This window comes from Ochotona curzoniae, unplaced genomic scaffold (genome assembly GCF_017591425.1).
Source record: "Ochotona curzoniae isolate NIBS_2020 unplaced genomic scaffold, NIBS_Ocur_1.0 patch363, whole genome shotgun sequence".
Lineage (NCBI taxonomy): Eukaryota > Metazoa > Chordata > Mammalia > Lagomorpha > Ochotonidae > Ochotona > Ochotona curzoniae.
The window spans coordinates 22,956-42,500 of NW_024466932.1; the positions used below are offsets into that span (position 1 = coordinate 22,956).

The 19,545-nt window shown below is 57.1% G+C and overlaps 2 protein-coding genes across 2 annotated transcripts in view; one reads left to right on the forward strand and one right to left on the reverse strand.

Annotated features, from left to right (window-relative positions):
• Positions 1–1,869: 1,869 nt before the first annotated feature.
• Positions 1,870–13,301, forward strand: LOC121167433 (dysbindin-like; the record flags this gene model as incomplete). Its single annotated transcript, XM_040996826.1, has 4 exons — positions 1,870–2,029; positions 5,379–5,534; positions 12,003–12,146; positions 12,912–13,301. Coding segments are annotated over 4 exons (696 nt in total), but the record flags the coding sequence as incomplete, so codon positions are not given.
• A 2,123-nt stretch (positions 13,302–15,424) lies between these two features.
• Positions 15,425–19,545, reverse strand: part of LOC121167432 (protein Jumonji-like) — a gene marked incomplete at its 5' end in the record, with an annotated part of 6,940 nt that continues 2,819 nt past the window's right edge. The window contains 6 exons of the mRNA XM_040996825.1: positions 15,425–15,736; positions 16,622–16,729; positions 17,470–17,653; positions 18,200–18,330; positions 18,660–18,842; positions 19,362–19,467. Of these exons, the coding sequence (XP_040852759.1) occupies positions 15,554–15,736; positions 16,622–16,729; positions 17,470–17,653; positions 18,200–18,330; positions 18,660–18,842; positions 19,362–19,467 (895 nt within the window). The remainder of the gene's footprint in view (positions 15,737–16,621; positions 16,730–17,469; positions 17,654–18,199; positions 18,331–18,659; positions 18,843–19,361; positions 19,468–19,545) is intronic.

A 19,545-nucleotide genomic window follows, 5' to 3' on the forward strand; every position in this document is an offset into this window, starting at 1 on the left:
CCAGGTCTCCCTCGTGAGTGTGGGAGAGCCCAAGGCTTTGGGCCCTCTCCCACTGCGTTCCCAGGCTGTAAGCAAGAGAGCTTTATGGGAAGTGGAGCAGTGGGACACGGACTGGTGCTACAGGTAGAGGATTAGTGTGCTGTGCCACCGTGGCTGGCCCCAGTCCTTACCCATGTATCTGTTTAGCAATGTGCTGGTCTCCTGCAGGGAGTTCCAGTAGCCTTGAGGCCACATGAACTTGTTCAAGCCGCCGGACTGGGTGTTAACCTGAGCTTGTGGATTTGGAACAGGTGGCTGTCGTGTGAAGGCTCTCACTGAAGAGTGACAGCATTCTGCATTTGTCAGTAATCTTAAACTGTTGAGTTCCACCCATTCTTTAAATAATAAAATTTCCAGGAAAAAAAAAGAATGTAGAAACCTCCTTAGGTTTTCATTGCTGATTAATTCTCTTGAAGTGGTGCAGTACAATTCAAAATGTTTTCAGTTCCTTAATGCCAACCTGTTGTTATCTGTTTACTACAAAAACAGACAGGTGGGAGTTTGGGGGGGAGACCCCAGTCTATACAAAATTGTACCATAAAATTCAAAATTCAAAATAAAAATTTAACAAGAAGGAAGGAAGAAAGGAAGGAAGGATGGAAAGAAAAAAGAGAGAGAGAGAAAGCAAGCAAGCAAAGAGGTTGGGATCACTCTTTCCTGCCCCAACCTGAAATGAGTAAAAACAGAACCAGGAGCTGGAAGTGACCTTGCTCTGTCATCCAGTCCCTCCTTTTCCTGGGGCTGAGCAGCCCAGATGCAGACAGCACTGCAGCCACGCCGAGTTCTGGGGCAGGGCTGCCAGGATACACGGAGCTCTGGGGCAGCGCTGCCTGCCTGCCCCCCGGGGAAGGGTACATGGAGCTCTGGGGCAGGGCTGCCTGCCTGCTCCCGGGGAAGGGTACATGGAGCTCTGGGGCAGGGCTGCCAGGATACACGGAGCTCTGGGGCAGCGCTGCCTGCCTGCCCCCCGGGGAAGGGTACACGGAGCTCTGGGGCAGCGCTGCCTGCCTGCTCCCGGGGAAGGGTACATGGAGCTCTGGGGCAGCGCTGCCTGCCCGCTCCCGGGGAAGGGTACATGGAGCTCTGGGGCAGGGCTGCCAGGATACACGGAGCTCTGGGGCAGCGCTGCCTGCCTGCCCCCCGGGGAAGGGTACATGGAGCTCTGGGGCAGCGCGGCCTGCCCGCTCCCGGGGAAGGGTACATGGAGCTCGGGGGCAGCGCTGCCTGCCCGCTCCCGGGGAAGGGTACATGGAGCTCTGGGGCAGGGCTGCCAGGATACACGGAGCTCTGGGGCAGCGCTGCCTGCCTGCCCCCCGGGGAAGGGTACATGGAGCTCTGGGGCAGCGCTGCCTGCCCGCTCCCGGGGAAGGGTACATGGAGCTCTGGGGCAGCGCTGCCTGCCTGCTCCCGGGGAAGGGTACATGGAGCTCTGGGGCAGGGCTGCCTGCCCGCTCCCGGGGAAGGGTACATGGAGCTCTGGGGCAGGGCTGCCAGGATACACGGAGCTCTGGGGCAGCGCTGCCTGCCTGCCCCCCGGGGAAGGGTACATGGAGCTCTGGGCAGCGCTGCCTGCCCGCTCCCGGGGAAGGGTACATGGAGCTCTGGGGCAGGGCTGCCTGCCCGCTCCCGGGGAAGGGTACATGGAGCTCTGGGGCAGGGCTGCCTGCCCGCTCCCGGGCAGGGTAGTTGGAGCTCTGGGACTGGTGGCGGGGCACAGGCAGGCCTCCTCTGACTGTGGCCAAGGGCTTGTGCACACCGTGTGGCTGCAGCCTGGATTTGACTAGTGCTCCGGCTCGCGGGTGTCTGCTTCAGGGTAATTGATGGACACTAACACAGCACTTCCTGTGGCATGGGATTCGGAAACAGCCCTTCCCTAGCCGCTCCCAGGCCGGCTCAGGGACAGCTGGGGAGTGCCGAGATTCCTTTGTGTGCAAGTTGACTCATGCTGAAGGCCCGGATCCCGCCACCACTCTCCACTGCCAGGTTCCAGGTAAGGCTCAGCCTTTCCTAGCTGCCTCTGGAAGAAGTGGGTCTGTTTGGTGCTTGATAAACAAGTGAGGGGAGGAGGCGTGTGCTGGAGAGCAGATGGTCGTTCTGCTTTCTTCTGAAGGTACATGGGCTCTGGCTCGGCCGGGATGGTTTCCCAGCTGCTGGTTCTGAGGTGTCCGGGCTCTGTAACACTTGCAGGTGCGCTGAGAAATCATGCATGAAGCTAATGACAGGTGAAGCCTGGATGTGTAGAGACCCATGGTGGAAGTGGATATCTTAAAACTGCAGCTTAAAAAGCTCCTGTTCTTGGAAAACAGTTCCTGATGGTATTTTTGTGGTCCAAATCTGAGACGTTTCTATTCACTTGCTCTGTTGGAGGCGCAGGGGGTGGAGCAGACGGAGGAGCTGAATGGGCGTCATTGTGAAAGGTTACCGGAGGATGGGGCTTCAAGTTGGAAGCATCATTTGGCAAATTCTCAGTTTCAGAATAAAGTTTTTTTTTTTCTTTCTGAAATCGGATATACTGTATTAAATCCAGATGTAAAGAAAATTAAGCCAGGGAGAGGGACAGCATGTACTGGGGTAGGGGTGCGGCTTGCTCACCTGCTGGCGACAGGGCCGCCTGGGGTGGCCACCCCATAGAGCAGCCTGGTTATCCCGTTCAGAGCTGGAGGGCTCAGCAGTTCCACTCCCTGACATCAGTTCCAGCTCCTCAGGCAGCGTTCCTGCAGGCTAAGCGGTGGAAACAGCCCAGATGGCCTTCAGTAGGTGGATGGTGAAGACCGCACGCTCGCACACACAGTATCTTGCTGCCTTTCTCACCTGTTTAATGGCTAAGACACGTTGAATAAAACAGACAGACAAAGCCCTCCAAAGAAGCAGTTCTAACAACCAGTAGCCTAGAAAAATTAGTAGGTCTCAGTTTTTAAAATTTTGTCACAGGAATTTAGTGCGGCCTTATGGTAGCCGGTTAACTTGTTTACATTCATTTACATTTAATTTGTTTATATTTACAGATTTGCTTAGGGATGTATAGAGATTTCTCAGTTCTTGCTTGATCATGCCACGTGTATTTTAGTGTCACAGAATTCTCTAAAGACATCAGAGTGTACATGCGTCAGTTGCCCCTGTTGAGGTTTATTCTCAAGTCTCTCTTGGTCCTGAACGAGAAAAGCTGTGCTGTGTGTCTGTGTGTCTTACAGGCTGTGGCGAGTCCTGGCGTGCTTGGCCACGTGTGTCACATTGTTCTCTTCACATCTGTTAACGTGGATGTGCGGCTTCCTCCTCGACCTAGATCCTCCCTCCCTCTCTCTGTCAGCTCTGTTGAAAAGCTTAGTTGTAGAGGAGCTTGAAGTTATTCCTGAAGAGAGCATGATGAATTAAAAATAAAAATGTCTGTCTTGGGTGCCTACCACTCCAGGGATTGTTCCTGGTCGTGGTGGCAGCAGGGTTCTTGTTGCGGGGAGTGCCATGTGAGGGTGGTGATGGTGGCTGGGGGTGCCATGCGAGGGTGGTGGTGGTGGCCACGGGGACACCGCCGTCAGCCATGGCTGGGGGAGCACTGCAGAGCCCCCCAAGGACAGCCAGAGTGACCGGCAGCACTACCTTGCATGGTCCTGGTGGTGGTGGTATTCATCCTATCGCCATTGGTTTAGTTCTTTACATTTTTGTGTGGCTTTTGGCAGGGTGGTAGGGGATGCGAAGAGCATTCGAACATGGTGTCTGAAATGTGGACAAAGGTTCACTGCTCCTTGCAGAGGGAGCTCTGCAGTTTAGACCCGTGAGTGATCACTGTCACACGTGGGCACAGTAAGCTTCCCCGTGCCTCCATGTCCACTGCTCGTGGGGCAGGTGGCTCCGGACACGCTGTGCCTCCTCTCCCACGCATGGCTGGGGCGCCTCTCCCAGCCGCCGCCTGCAGAGCTCCTAGTCCAGCTCCCAGTCCGGGCTGCCACGGGCTTCCTCCTGAGCAGCTGAGGGCACAGCCAGGGACGCGACAGAGATGTGACCGAGACGTGGCTGTCACAGGCACCGGGGTGTTCCAGAGAACTAGCGAACAGCGTGGTTTTGCTTGCCTGTGTCCTTTTCAAGTCATTTTAAGGTCCTGGGCCCAGCAGCCCTTTCTCCTCTGAGGGCTGAGCCCTGATTGGATTATATTCCCACAGAGAAAAGCTAAGATAATGAACTGTAGGATTTACAATCCAGAAACATCAGAGAACTGAACTTTTGCAGTCTGAGTCCTAGAAAAGTGACATTTTTATGTTACAGCTCTCCTGTCTTCTCTAATTAGAACTCCTCTGAAGGCTTCTACCTTGATCTTTGCTGTTGAGCTGCGTAGCCTGGCATACCTAACTTTGAAGTGCTTGAAGCAGCCTTGCTGTCTCAGGGCCGACTCGGTCGGCTGCACTTGGCAGTCAGGCAGTTTCTGCTCAGACACTGTGACAGCTGAGGCAAAGCCTGTGAAGAGCCGTCCTCTTCTGTTCGGTTTTGTCTTCTCTGTCTTTTTGAGTGCGCTCTGAATTCCTTGTCCGTGTGCTGGCGAAAGCGCAGGGCAACCGACTGAACTGACTGATGTGTGCGCGCAGGGATGCCATGCTCTTCCTGGTCCTCTGCCACTTCCTGCCCCTCAGGAGTCTGTTGAAGTGTGTGGCCAGCGCCATGTGCCTGCGGGTGACAGCCTGAGGACACGGTGCTCTGACCTGCCTGGTCCTGGGCAGCCCAGCTCGGACAGCAGGGCTGCTTCAGGCTCCAGTGTTCTCTGAGAATGTGGCTGGACATCAGGCAGGACGGGCAGTGCGGGAGGAAAAGCGAGCAGAGTCAGTCTGCCAGCGGGAGAGGACGTGTGGGCTGCTATGCGACCTCCTGGGGCTGTCCTCAGAGTGACGTCTGCAGTGTCACCTCGAGGCGGCTGCTGGACTTGGGCTCTGCCAGCTGCTGGGGGGCACCTGGGATGCCAGGCACGGCCTTTGCCGTGGGACCTGGAGGGCCGCAGCGGAGGTGGGCTGGAAGGGGTGTGAGGGCATGACCGCTGCAAGGCCAGGGCCTGAGTGGCACTAATTGCAGCCCTGTGCTCCTTGCACCCTGTGAGCCCATGCCCCTGCACACAGGCGTGGACAAGCAGCAGTGGGAGCAGAGCACACATCACCACGGGCACATGTGGCTGGGCAGCTCCACGTTCCCCCCAAGCCCCTCCGGCTGCAGTGTGCAGATCAGGCTTACACCCAGCAGCCAGTGCGACAGACCCAACAAGGAGACGGCTGTGGAAGCAGCGTGGGGGCGGGAGGGGGGATGAGCCAGTGCCCATGTCAGTCCCCTTTCGGACCCTAACCCCTGTCACTCCACTTCCTTAGCTGAACTAGATGCCGAGCACTCGCAGCGGGTGCAGGACATGGAGCACGCCCAGCAGGCACGGCTGAAGGAGCGGCAGAAGTTCTTCGAGGAAGCCTTCCAGCAGGATGTGGAGCAGTACCTGTCCACGGGCCACCTGCACATCACGGGGCACCGGGGTGAGTGGCGGGGCGCCGGGGTCGCGAGCTCTGTCCGAGCACAAGCGTGCGCAGGCTTCTGTCCTGCCTTCGCCCAGTCTCTAGCTGAAGACGTTTTTTCAACTGCATTTTAAAATTACAAATTCCATGATAGAAAATGTAGAAGAAAAAACTAAGTAAAAAAGACAAGAGAACTGAGTCCCGGGATGCCCTGTGTTTCGGCACAGGCTTGCGCTGTTGTCAGGTCAGTGTTGGTTGAAGTTCCTGCCTGAAGGGAATTCTCAGAAAACTTCATGAAAAACGCCCACTTTGAAACAAAATTATGCATGGATTTCAAGGCTTTTTTTTTTCCCCAGCACCATACATTTAATTGCGTTTTCCCCCAAACTTTGTGAAGAAGCCTCAGACATAAGGGGCTCCTTCCGTGCTGACAGGAATTCTTTGCAAGGCTGTGTATTTAACGCTGTGTTGTCACTGTCGGAGTGTACCCAGGCAGTCGTCTCACTCTCTGGTGTGGTGGGAGCAGTGGATTTGGTTCCAGGACCCCAAAGTCTGTAACACCCAGGTCCCCTCTGTGTTGGCCTGCACACACTGTCACCTCTTGATTGCCTGTAGTGCCTGCTACGGTGCCAGCCCTGTGCCAGGAGTGGTCACACAGTGTTGTTTGGGAATAACAGGGAGAGGGGTCTGCACATGCGCAGTGCCGGCACCCTGGGGCAGGCCTTGCAGCTGGCTCCTCGGGAGAGGGACAGCGTGCATGGGTGAGCAGGGCCCTTCCTGAACGCAGAGCCTCGTCGCCACTGTGCGTGGGGCTCTGAGGAGCATCTGGGAGTGGAAACAGAAAACTTGACTAGGAGAGAACTTGGGGAATGGACTCCTTTCTCTGCCACCCCCCGCTGTGGCCTGGGAGTGGTACCCAGGACACTGGAGATGTGGCCAGGGTACCCCTTCCCTGCCCTCCTGTAGGCATGGGTGTCTTACCACCCACCCTCCTGCACCCCGGAAGCCCACTCCCCTTTTCTTCATCCCTTTTCCTGGCACGCCACATCCCCCACACGTTCCCATGATCCTCTGAGAAAGCAGAGGTGAGGCAGGCGAGCAGGCAGAGATGCAGGTGAGCCGCATGCATGTGCTTGGCATGTGGCCAGCACCCTCGGCTGCCCGCGGTGCTCCGGTGGGCAGCTCAGCGCGGAAGGCTGCTCTTCGGCCCTGCTGGCAGCTTCCTACCTTCCGGCAGTGCGCTGCTCGGAGTCATCTCCACCTAGTGGCGTGTGCCAGCAGCTGATGCCCTAGTGTTTGGTGCTGCTGGTGGAGCGTGGCTGACCCAGTGGCTTGGGGAGGCATGGAGTCTGCCCTGGAGACCTCCATCCTGTGACGGGCTGGAGCTGAGGACTCCATCCTTGTTGGGGCTGCTGTAGCAGAATGCTGCTGGCTGGGGCACCTTAGCAACACGAGTCGATTTTCTCTCAGTCTGGAGCTCTGCTTGGATCAAGGTGCTGTTGATGTCTGCGGAGGGTTGCCTCCTGATTGGCAGGTGACTGCCTTCTGACAGTGCCCACGTGTGACCAAAGGGGCTGCGGCCCCTGACTGTAAGACTTCCTTACCAAGGACCCACACGTGTCCTTGGCAGTCAGTCACCATCTCCTAAGGCCCCACTGCATACAGCGTTGTGCTGAGGGCTCAGGCGTCAGCAGGTGAAATGGGAGGGGACACAAACATAGGGTGTCTTGAGTCTCACACCCAGTGGCCAGCCTGCTGCTGTGCATTCTGGAGAGGATGGGAGGTGAAGGAAACGCTGCCACCGAGGCCCTCCATGCTCAGTGCCCGGATGTGTGCTTGCTCAGGGTATCATCGCGCACGGGATGTGTGCACTTTGGTCCGCCAGCCCCAGAAATGTTGCAGCAGCTTCGTAGTCGTGGCAGAACATGGCAGCTGCGGGAGTGAAGGCAGAGGGCGAATCCTTGTCAAACAGCGACCAGCTCAACTGGGCGGGGCAGTTTTGGGATTCTGAGCAGCAGCTCCAGGATAGTTTGCTTCCGGTTTCACTACAGGGTGGTTGGGTCACTGAGGTAAGAACAGGTGTCAGGCTCCTGCTGCCACTACCCGGAAAAGCAGGAGGTGTCGGTTTGCACTCTCAGCTTTGTGGGAGCTGGGGGTCATGCACACACAACCACCGGGCCTCTGCCGGGATTCACACCGTGTCTCTGTCTCCAGGGGTGAACCCAGGAAGGTTTAGTTTAGCATAGCAGAGCCTGGTGGAGTCGCTGCACGGACACCGCCTTGCAGAGTCACGTGGAAGCAGCAGCCTGCGTGCCCCTCACTTGCAGGAGCAGCGCCGTGGGACGTGTATCCCAGGAAGGGGCGCCTGGGGAGAGCGGAGCCAGATGCGGCCCGGCACAGGTGTGACAGACCAGCACTGCCAGCACGGGGTCGGGTGCTCGGTGAGACCCTGGCCCAGGCCTGTCTTTCTGGCTGCCATCACTCCTGTTTTCTTAGAAAAGCTGCTACTTCAGGCTGGCTTTCAGTGTGTCACACTGTGCCTTGGTTTATTACCACGTGACCTGTGTCCCCAGGCTCCCAGCTCGGGTTCCCCCTGGTCTGTGCTGAACCAGCAGCCTGCCAGCCTGCCCCGGTGCTCAGGGAGGCACACTACCCTGGATGCCCAAGGTACCCAGGGCACGGGCCGGAGTTGGCGGTCCAGTTGGATAAAATAGAAAGAGTGGCATAATGCAGCTGACCTGGTGCCCACAGACTGTGCCCAAGACTCACTCTAGCACCTGATGACTGTAACCTGGCATACCTGGCTCCCGGGAGGTTTTTATTTAGGACTCTAAATAAACTTTATTTATTTATTTAGTAAGTCTTCAGAGTCATCGTTGATGTGTAGTAAGGAGTGTTTTAAATACCCAGCAAAGTGGTGACAGTAATGGCGCCCAGCCCCTTTCTGGATGGCAGTGTATTTAATTCCGCTTTTTATGCCGTGTCCTGCGCTATTCCATGGGCCACAGACGTGCTGGTGCCAGCAGTGTCCCCAGCCTCTCCCCGCCACTGCCCCAGCTGCAGCAGCGCCCCATCTGTACAGCTCAGGCTCCCCCGCAACGAGCGCTGCCTGACACGCCACCCACACATGCACACACACGCCTCATCTGGCTCTCACACCTGACCCCCGGGCAGCATCCATGTCAGCCCTGTCAGCCCGGACGCGTCGGTCATGTTCTCACATGGCTTTCCGAAGGTGAAGGTGCGTCTCCAAGGGTTGTCTCCTCACACTGCAGACGACGCCTGAGCGCACCTCCACGCACTGGTGCAGGTTGCTCGAGGCGGCCTCGTGCGCCTCCCTCTGGCGGTTGCTTGTGTACCAGGGCTCAGATGGGGACTGAGACTGCTGGCATGAGGATGGAAGCTTCCTGGTCATGTGGCCTCTGTGTCTTTGGTCACCGAACATGGCATGCATGTCTGTTGGTCAGCTGTGTGTGTGTGCGGCTTTGCTAGATGCTGGCACGTTACTTGTCAAGAGGTCTGTGCCACTTACAGCATTCCCAGCTGTGTGTGGGCATTTTCCAGTGACATCTGTGTCAGCACTTGATACGTCAGATCCTTACAGCTTTGTCACTTTCATTTGGGTGTTTGATACTCATCTTCGCCGAGTCGGTTCAGCGTTGGTGTTGGTAAGTTCTGTTGGTGTGTCTCGGAGTGGCCTTGCCGTGCTTGTGTGGCCATCGGCTCGATCCATGGTAGTGTTGATGGCTTGTACTTCCACGTCTCAGGAAGTCCCAGCTCCAGGTGAGCAGGGCACTCCACCCAGTCTTATCCCTGCAGTTCTGCTCTTTTCCGTATTCTGCCTGGCAGCTCTTCATGCTTTTGCGCCAGCGTTGAGGTTTCAGGTTGTTTGCCAAGACTCAACCCAGCTAGGCTGAGTTTCCAGGTTGAGGGAGAATTGGCCTCTCGGGGATCCCAGTGGTTTTGTGGGTGCGCATTGATCAGCATCCGTTTCCGAGCTTGGCGTGGGGCCCTGCCTGGACCCAGGGACCTCTGCCGAAGGACGTGCCGCCTCTTGGTTACCCGACTGATTGTTGTTCGTTTTGCCTGTTGCCGTAAACTGCGCCGAAAGCCTTCCCGGCGCGGCTGTGTTCTGTTGCTAGGTTGGCTCGGCTTTGCTAAGTCATTCATTTGTGCCTCTTCTCTGGTTCAGTGAGTCCTACCGGAACCACCTCACTTTGAAGTTTTTCTCCCCAAGAAACCAACTTCTCTCCATGGTGATTAACTTCTCTTTAGCTTTGCTTTCTTTGGACGTTTCTCTGTGTTTAAAGGCTTATTTTTTTTGTTTGTTTGTTTATCTCAAAGGCAGAGAGCGATCTGCCACCTGCTGGCTCCCATCGCCAAGGCCTGCCCTCACTGGGGCTAGGTCGGGCTGAAGCTGGGGCTCCAGACCCTGTCCCTGTCTCCGGTGTGGCTGGCAAGGAGCCGCGTCCTGGGTGTTGTTCCCTGCCACCTCCCCCGGGTGCGTCAGCCGGAGGCTGGCAGCAGAGCAGGTGACCTGGGTGGCCACTGACCCGTTGTGCGGGACATTTGCTCTGGGTGTGTTGAAGGCGCGGGCTTGGCTTTCAGCATTCGTTTTCTAATAAGGCACTCAAAGGTATGCGTTTCTTGCAGAGTACTTTTAGGTGAATTCTATCCTTTTGATATTTAACTAGATGTTTCAAATTTGTCATTATGATTGAATTTCTTCAACTTGTATGTTTTCTTAAATTATTTGCCTTATTATAGGCTTATTACGGGTTTCTACATTTAAAAAGTCCTTTAATGTGTCTGAGTGTTTGTATGTCAGTAGCGCCTGCCGGACGCAGCTGGGAGCGGCGCTGTAGCCGGGTAGCAGCTTGGGCCGGTAGCTGCCCAGTCTCCTCGCAGTTCCAGACTCCGCGCGTCAGGACTGTCTTCCTCAGCCACGTTTCTTGAACGCGTTCCCTCTGCTTTTTTGTCACTTCTCTCTGCCGTTTTCGGTTGCGCTCTGGCCTTTTCAGAAAGGTGTCGCAGTCTGACCTGAAGTGAAGGCAAAGTCCAGGAAAGCCGTGCAGAGCGGCCACCGCGCCGGGGCTTTGGGGACCGGGCCGCGGGAGGAGCCTTCATGCAGCCCTCCCACCAGCAGCCTCCGGGGTCGTGGAGGCTGCCCAGGAGTCCCCGAGTCCCCGTGGGGATCAGGGTGAGGATCGGCCCCTGAAGATGCTCCTGCATCAGCACCACGGCAGAGCGGGCCTGGCGCCCCCTGGCGGTCGGCCGGGGCTTGCCGCCAGCGTGGGCGCGTCCACTGGGACAGACTGCCATCCCCAACCTCGAATGCGCACAGTGTGTCCTCCATCTCGTCAAGCGGAACTCTGCGTGATTCTGTGTCCAAGACTGCCCACCCGTCACTCAGCCCCTGTGCAGCTCCGGTCGGCACAGGACCCCTCTCCGACTCGAGTCCCTTTGCCAGCAGGCACGCCTTCTTCAGGCAGGCTCTGCTGGTCTGAAGTGCATCTTAAATGACATCTTAGAGACGACATTTGTCTCACATGTTGTTCAGAAGTTCCCTTTGTCGGCAGGTGCGTCCTCTGGCTGCCTTTCTCTGCATCTTTGTCTTGGGTGCTGTGTCCATCGTTGGTGTAGGCGAGCATCGCTGTTACGCAGGGTTCAGCACATGCATCCTCTTTCCCAGCTGCTGAGCACAGCTTAGCTTGCTTTGGCTTTTGGTTTATTTTCTACTGGGCTCTAATTATTGAACATGTGCCTGGAGTTCTAGAATCCAGCGATTACATTGTTCCTGTCTGGAAGCCCTGTGACGTCACTCGCAGTCATCAGTGTGGGCAGGAAGGGATGGTTGCAGTTTGCTTTCTGCGACCCGAGTGTGCCGTGAACTCCACGTGGGGTCGGAACTGGCGGTTCCTATTCCTGTGAGAGCCAGGGTTACGTGTGCACGCCCCCTTCTGGAACGTGTCTGTGGAACCTGCAGGGGCCTTGCCGCAGCTCTGTGGGCTGCCCAGCCTGGCCATGCTCCGAGCGCGCCCTGGCAGCCTGCTGTGCCGGCCGGTGCCTTCTCTGCAAGGAGTGCCCAGCCGCAGCTGCTGCGGTGCAGACCACCAGGGCGGGGAGAACCCGCATTGGCAGCCGACCGGAGTGGGCCGCGGGCTGAAAAGGAGCCGAGTGTCTGCTGCTGGTCCCGCCGAGAACTGCTCCGTGCCTGCAGTGCCTGTAAACCAAGGGACGCAAAGAACAGGCAGAGCTGTGAGCAAGGGGGACTTGGGACACGGGTCCAGCTGCAGGCTGAGATGTGCCCACTTCAGTTCCCTTTGAAGGTGGCGATGGGTGGCAGGCTGTACCGCAGGCAGGCAGTGGCAGGCTGAGGTTCAGTACGCGTGGTCCGCAACGATGTTAAAAGCCCCACATGGCCCTGACAGAGGCTCCCCGCCCACGTGAGTGCTGAGCCGGGTGTGACTGTGTGCTGCTGTGTTGCAGAGCCCATGGGCAGCATGTCGTCCATGGAGGTGAACGTGGACATGCTGGAGCACATGGACCTCATGGACATCTCCGACCAGGAGGCCCTGGACGTCTTCTTGAACTCCGGCGGCGAAGAGGGCAGCGTGCAGTCTCCTGTCACAGGTACTCAAGGACATCATAATGCTGCGTGCCCCCCAAAGGGAAGCCACCCCCAGCCCACACCTGTCCATCTCAAACCAGTGTGAGGTATAAGGCCAGGAGTGTGGGCAGCTGCCGCAAGGCTCAGGTAAACTTTGCACCTCGCCCACAGGCTTGGGTGTGCCCAGCCCAGCTCTTGCCCGTTTAGGTGCTTTGTCCCCCATTTACAGGTGCCTTGTCGGCTCTTGGCTCTTCGCTGCGCTCACCGCTCCCTGGACCCTTTACCTTCTTCCCTCCCAGCGTTCCTCAGCCCCTTGTCAAGTTCCTCCTTACCGTGGTTTTCCACATCCCCTCCCTGCGCTTCTGCAGGCTTGTCCCAGAAAGGGGGGGTCCTTGGGGCCCCACCCTCATCCTCCCAGGGGCATAGCACTGACTGAAGGGGTCGTGTGGGCAGTGCTGCTGGCAGCGCACAACACGGAAACGGTGCAGCCGCCAAAGAAACTGGAATTCCTAGGAGAGCTGCGGGGTGGGCGGACTTCGGCCGTCATGCCGTGGCGCTGGTGTGAGAGGGGCTGCGTGGCCGGTGCCATCAGTCCAGGCTTGCTGGGTGGGCTGGCCCAGACGCACACCCCCAGGGGCCTGGCACAGGCTGCATGGTAAACAGCATCACTGCAGACCCCAAGTGCCCACCAACAGTAGCATACGCCATCTTCTTGTACCCATTTGCTGTTGCCCATGGCAACCTGAAGGCATACCATATGACAGGTTTCTTTTTCCGTTTCCTTGTAGGGCCTGAACCCCAAACGTGCATCACCTTTGAGGTTCCACATCCTTCACACTTGCCCACTGAGCCGCCTTCCTCCCCGTACACCTGCAGCAACTCGGCAGCGCAGGATGCGGGCGAAGGGAGCGCACGCCCCATGGTGCAGTCGGATGAGGAGGACGTGCAGGTGGACACGGCCCTGGCCACACTGCACTCTGACGGGAAGGCAGCCACAGAGGCAAGCGACGACAGCGACTCCTGAATCAGGACATCCGTGCACACTGAACGACACTCGAGCGTGAGCGCAAGCCCGCCTGTAAAGTCTGGTTGTCTATAGAGGGTCTTGGTTTTTACAGTTGCCAAAAATGTGTGAGAAGTTGACTGAAAGAGCTGTGAATAAAGCAAAGTTGAAACCACAGGAGTCCCCAGCTAGTCTGTGCCAAGGCCCATGGGCACCCACAGCCAGAGGGCCAGTGCAGAGGTTCCCCAAGCAGAGCCTGGCATCAGCAAGGTAGGACGCGGGAGGGAAAGTGGGTGGGAAAGTGGGATCCCTGGTCCTGGTTCAGAGAGTATTAATGACCTCCCCATCACATGTAGAACGTTCTAGTTCTCAACATGTAATGAGTTTTAGTCAGGTTCTGTTCTGACCACGCTTCTGCCATCCCAACCTGACCACTGGGCCAGCAGGCCAGCCCCCAACTCCAGCTCAGACACGCGTGTGGGTCCAAGGCCAAGGCCTGCATCGCCAGCACCCTCCTGATGGCCGGGGAGGACTGGGGAGAACTGGGGAGGACCGGGGAGGTCCACGCAGGCCCCGCCCACGGCAGCAGGGGCCCCACAAGCCTCCAGCAGCAGCAGTGGCACCCCTCCGTGGCAGGTCCACGCCGGCACCCACCGTGACAGCTCGCTGCACTCATTCAGCTTCCACCAGACAGACAGGTGTCCAAAAAATGTCTTTTTATTATTAAACCTTGTAGTACAAAGCTGAAAAGTAAACAAAAACTGGCAATAAAACCACATGACGTCTCCCCTCCCCAGGGAGGGTGCAGAGCAGCGCTAATAAATTAAACGTCAACCTGTAAGCCAGAGGCAGAAGTCACTGTGGAGCAAGGGGACACAGCAAGGCCAGAACACTGGACAACCACATTGGCAAACACTTGACTGTTTATGTCATTGTTATTAAATATTCCAAAACAGTTCAGTCTTCCGCAACGACGACCAACAAAGTGGATCAGAGAACGTTCCTGGCAGTCACCACTGGCAAGCTCAGTGCAATATGGGTAGCTACGGGATCGATGAATCCAATTATGAAACAAAGAACAGCTTGTGAAAACAGTTTCCCTTTTTTATTCCACACATACTGTACACACAAGCGGAGACGGGCAACAGCTACTCCATTATTGTTCTGTTGTTGTTGTTCAGTGATGTAAGCAGCACTTATCAACGTTACAAGAAAAACCCTGTAAGCATCCAACGCCACGATGAAGAAACTGAAGTGTAAGGCTTTTCTTCATCTCGTCTTCTCCCCCCGCCCCGCCCCCACTGAGAAAAGGCTCAAGTATTTAAAACAATTTACAGGCGTATGTACAAAAGGGATGGGATTCTTTTTTTCTATTTTTTTTTTCCTTTTTGTTACAACATGAAGAGAAAAATAGACAAGATGAGCACAAATGCATTTTCACATTCAGAAAGAACTGCAGACCTAGTGGCTCTACGAGTGATCACAGAGGGAAGGACTGGAGAGGGTTAATGCTGACGGTCGGGTGCACACGGGGAGCGGGCAGACGAGGATGGAATGTCAGATTGCACGTCGGTGACGCAGAAGCGCTCCGGGCTTCCACCACTTGGTTTTCCTTGTGTGTGTGTGTTTTTTTTTTTCCCTCTGTAGGGATGCTATTATTGAAGGGTTTCTGATAAAGGAGCCAACAGCACCAAAAATAACAGAATGGATTTCCTAATGAAATCAGGCACAGGTCTCCCGCACGCCCCTCCTTCCTCAGACAGATGCATAGTGCAGTGCTGGTGAGAGAACCGAGTCACGCCAGTCTCCTCACTGCGCACGCGGCCAGGACAGAGTCCGCCTCCAGCTGCCACATGCCAGAGCACACCGACAGGGCTCCTCCGGCTTCCAGAATACAGACTCAGCTCGCACGTGACAGAAGGACAGACAGCCGAAGCAAAGCCGTTCCTCTTCAAGTTTTCTGTGTGTGTGTGTCTGTGTGTGTGTGTGTGTCCTATCCCTTTTCCAATCTAGAAAAATCTGCTCACATGACTGATGTTTTAAAATTTTGTTCTCCAAACTTCACCCTCTTCAAAAACGGGTTAAAAAGCCTTTTTCCCCCCAACAGTTACAAAAAACAAAACAAAACAATAAAACAAAACAAAAAAAGGCTTTTGTCAGCCACAGGGGCGATACAAATTAATACAGCCCCAAGGGTTGAAAACAGTGAGTATACGGCAGCTTCCGATCGGACTGCAGTGTCTAGGTATTCTAAGTACAAAAACAATGGTTCAACAGTTTAATGCTAAAACAAAAATTAGTTCTCTAAAACCAGAAGAAAATCTTCTTTAGAGCTAGTGCAAAGACAGCTTGTATCCTACAGCAAGTACTCCAAACTAGAATATAATTACAAAAAATATATAGAAATCGAGCATGGTGTTGGCATCTTCATGATGCCCCCGCAGCACTTTTGGATGAGCTGCAGGCCGCCAGGCGGGAGGGTGGCACGGCCACGGTCGCTCTCTTGCGGGGGCCTCTTTTTGGTGTGGGTTTGCTGAGACAGTTCTCAATGCTGCCGTTCTTCCCGGACACTTTGCCACAGATCTGGTTGACCAGGCTGATGATCTGTTCCTGTGTGGGGCAGAAAAGAAGACGGATTCAAGGCATGGCCCCGGGACTGCCTGGGGAGTGCACCCCAGCCGGCAGGTCACAGGAGGCTGTGACAGGCCCACACACACCCCCACTCTTGGTGATGATAAGGCCTCTAAACGGGAGGGGCCCAGCCAGGGGCAGCCTTGCACTGCAGAGGCTGCCTGGCTCTGCTCTGCCACCCTGAATGTCAAGAAGCCTGGGCCCTCCTGTCACCCACCCGCTCCCTAAAGCAGATACTCCACGCTCGTGCAGCCGGTGGCTTCCGCGAGGCATCTTCTAAGAGTACACAGAGATGTGTTTCCCTGCTTCTTCACACCAAGGTCAACTACCCCTGCACTGCCCACCAGGCCAACCAGTGCCCTGCTGGGGCCGCTGTGCGCTGCCACAGGAAGGGAGCGCAGCGCCCCGAGGGCCTGGCCTGCTGGGTGGCCTACAAGTGGATGACCAGAAGGGAGCACACAGCCACACCGTCACTGTCTAACAGGCCCTGGTGCCTGGCAGGGAAGCGGCTGTGACCAACAAAGAGAGGACCAAGTTCGCAGTCCAGAAGGGGAATGGGCTCCCTCAAGGGCAGTGCTGAGAGGGGCCAGCTGCCAGGTCAGGTGGGAGAGCACAGAGCAAGGCCCCTCGGTGGGGCAGGGCCCTAGGTGGCCCCACGGGCTGGTCCGGGGAGCTGGTCAAGCCCGTGCCCCAGGAAAAGATCCGTGAGAATGCGACCACAAATGGGAAGCACTGCCCCCGCTTTAAAGGGCTCCCACGGAGGCAGAGGATGTAGGTGCTGCTGGAAGGGGCGTACCACAGACAGCAGGGACCTCCCCACGGGGCTGCAAGGGCCCCCACAGAGCCCACTGCTGCCTGACACACCTCGTCGTAGCGGTACATCAGCTTGAGACCCCGACAGGACTTCTGCTTCTCCACGTGGCGCAGGGCACACTCAAGGCAGAAGACGACGTTCTCGTTCTCCTGGACCACCTGCACGGGGGGCAGGACAGCAGAGGTCACGGGAGCCCACATGGCTGCCAGGGAGACCTGGAGGCTCTGTGAGCCCCAGAGCACTGCGTACACGGAGAACCCCAACCTGACCAGCAACCCTGGCTGTCCCCTCTGCTGTAACATCTGGGCCTCCACGGGAAGTGGCTGAGGCCTGCAGGACCCAGACATCCAGCACGGACGGAAGGGGCACGCAGTACCACCCCAAAAGTTCCTGGCACTTTTGACTCATGGCAAACGAGACCGCACCAAGCTTCTCTTTGTCGGCGGGAGGTGGCCACTTTCACTTCATTCCAGGCAGCCAAAGAGAAGCAGCCTAGAGGTCAAGCTGCCTGCTGTGGGGTGCTCCCGTGAGTCCAGGGCCCTGAGCTTTGGCAGGGTCGCTGCCAGAGTGCCACCTGCCCCAGGCTGGTCGGGCAGGTGCCCACAAGGAGCTGCACTGGCCCCAACAAGCTCCACCGGGGGGTGAGGGAGGCCAGCAGCAAAGGGAGAGAAGCCGACCATCATGGTTAACAGAGGGTTGCAGAGTTGGAGCCTGAAACAAGTGGCTGCAAAGACAGGAAAAGCCCGCCTGAACCAAGTATGCCATGTGCTCAGGGGCCGAGGGGTCTCGTAGCTGAACAGAAGCTGCAACCTGAGGCTGGTGGGCCTCCCTCCCAAGAAAAAGCAAGGAGCAGAGTACGGGGCCCCCGAGATGGACAGCAGCCGCGCCGAGGCCTCACCATGGAGAGGTAGCACAGGTGCTGGCAGATCTGGCAGCGCCGCTCCGACGTCTCCAGCTGCAACCACTTTCGAGGCTTTTTCTTGCCATCCGCGACGGCACTGTTGCCGTCATGGCTGCCGTAGCGCGCGGACGAGTGGAGGCCTGCCTCAAACAGCTGCCTGCGCTGCCGCAGCTCCGTGTCCCTACACGACAAGCACAGGCCGGCGCTCAGCAAGCTCTGCCAAGGACCTGCCTGCAGCTGCCACAGCCTGCCGGGACCCTCTGTGCAGCCACTGGGTCACAGTACCCCCACACCGCCACAAATAGCTACAAGGCCGGGAGCCCAGCTGGGCCCACATCCCTCAGGCAGGATTCTGCCAGTGGTCCCAGCAGGTGCACACACCTCCAGGCCCAGAGCAGAAAAATATTTCTCTGGACAGGCAGAGAAATAGTGATGCTCACAGCCCCGGGAGGCCATACTAACCAGTGAACTTGGGGTGTCTCTCCCGCTCTCAACAGACACTCAAGCCTGAATGCACACCCCACAAATGGGCTGACAAAGAGTTCCTGGAGCCAGGCCCTCTGGGTTGATTTCCACTCCACTCCCCATCTCTGGGGTCCCCATTAAACCCCTCATGGCCTGCTTGGGCAAAGCACAGCTAAATCAGCAAAGCCCACCGTGGAGCTAAGCCAGCACCCCCGGCAGAGAGGCTGGCCCAGCCCTGTTCCCCAGGCCAGCCGATCCTCACCTGAGCTCGTCCAGCAGGGCCGAGATGGTGCTCAGAGTGGGGCCGTTTTCCTTCTTGGCTTCTGCTTGTGCGATCTGGTACAGCAGCTTCTCCATGGAGAATGGCTTGGCTATGTGGCGACGTTTCATTTCCTAAAAGAGCAGTCACATCCCATCAGGCCAGCACACAGCTGTCCGCACGAAAGGCGACAGGCAGCGAGTGACTGCCTAAAGGGAGAGAGCTGTGACCCAGGCCAAGGCACAGCTCCTCCTGTAGGAGTGCTGGCAGGAACCTGGTGCCACGCTGCAGCAGCTGCTCCTGGGACCCTGCAGGGTCACACTTCGGTCTTTCCTGACACCAGCTCACATCTAGAACTTTCCTACAAGAGCCTCCCAGCAAGCACTTCAGGATTTCAAAGACAGATTTCAAAACGCAAATGTCCATCCACAGATAGGCGGGGGTGGCTGCTGGTCCTGCTTACCTTGGCAGTCTCGAAGCCCATACTTGTCCACTGAGTGGTGGCAAAGTGCACCGTTTCGGACACGCTGTAGCCACAGCACACTTTGGACACAAAGGAGCCCGGGAAGCAGACAACAAACTGGCCACTCTGCTGCACCGTCCTGTGCACCTTGATGCCCTCTCTGCAAAGCACCTCTGGCGAGATCTGGGGAGACAAGGCCGGGCTGAGCTCCCTCCCATGCCCAGAGTCCCCACATACCCGCACCTGCTCTCCACAGGCTTGGCACACATCACAGAACAGGCAGACTGAGTTGACCACTAGGAGCCCCTTCCTGAAGCCCACCCTGCCAACAATGTCCTAGCTGGCAGCTGCTGGGCTCCTCTCTGGAGTCAGATGAGGCCCCTGTCATCCTCCACGTGCCAGGCATCCTGAACACTGGAGCCACAGGACCAAGGCGGCAGACTGCACACAGCCAGAGGCCCTGGGCTCGGTGCGCCTGACCTCCGTACCGAGTGAAGGCTGCTCCTCCCTGCTGGCAGCCCTCCACAGACATGCAGGCCCTTGCCTTGGCCACCCCAGCGTGCAGTGCAGTGGGAGTTGTTCCTGGTGCTCGTTAGGGACCACAAGGGGGTTCATTTCATGTTGTCATCTTTGCCCATAAAAGGCAGGTCCAGCAGGAGGGTGAGGCTGAGCAACGGGTGCCTGGGGGAGGTGTACACATACCATGACGTTGCTCTCCAGCATCTGCAGCCCAGGGGTGCCGTTGGCTTGCAGCAGGGTGTGGACCACGCCCTCCAGCTTGTTCTCCTCTTCAGCAGGAATGCAATACCTGGGGTGCAGAGCACATGGGCAAAGGCCCCACGCAAACAGTCACTCTCCTGGTGCAGGTCCATCCCTACTCCCCAGG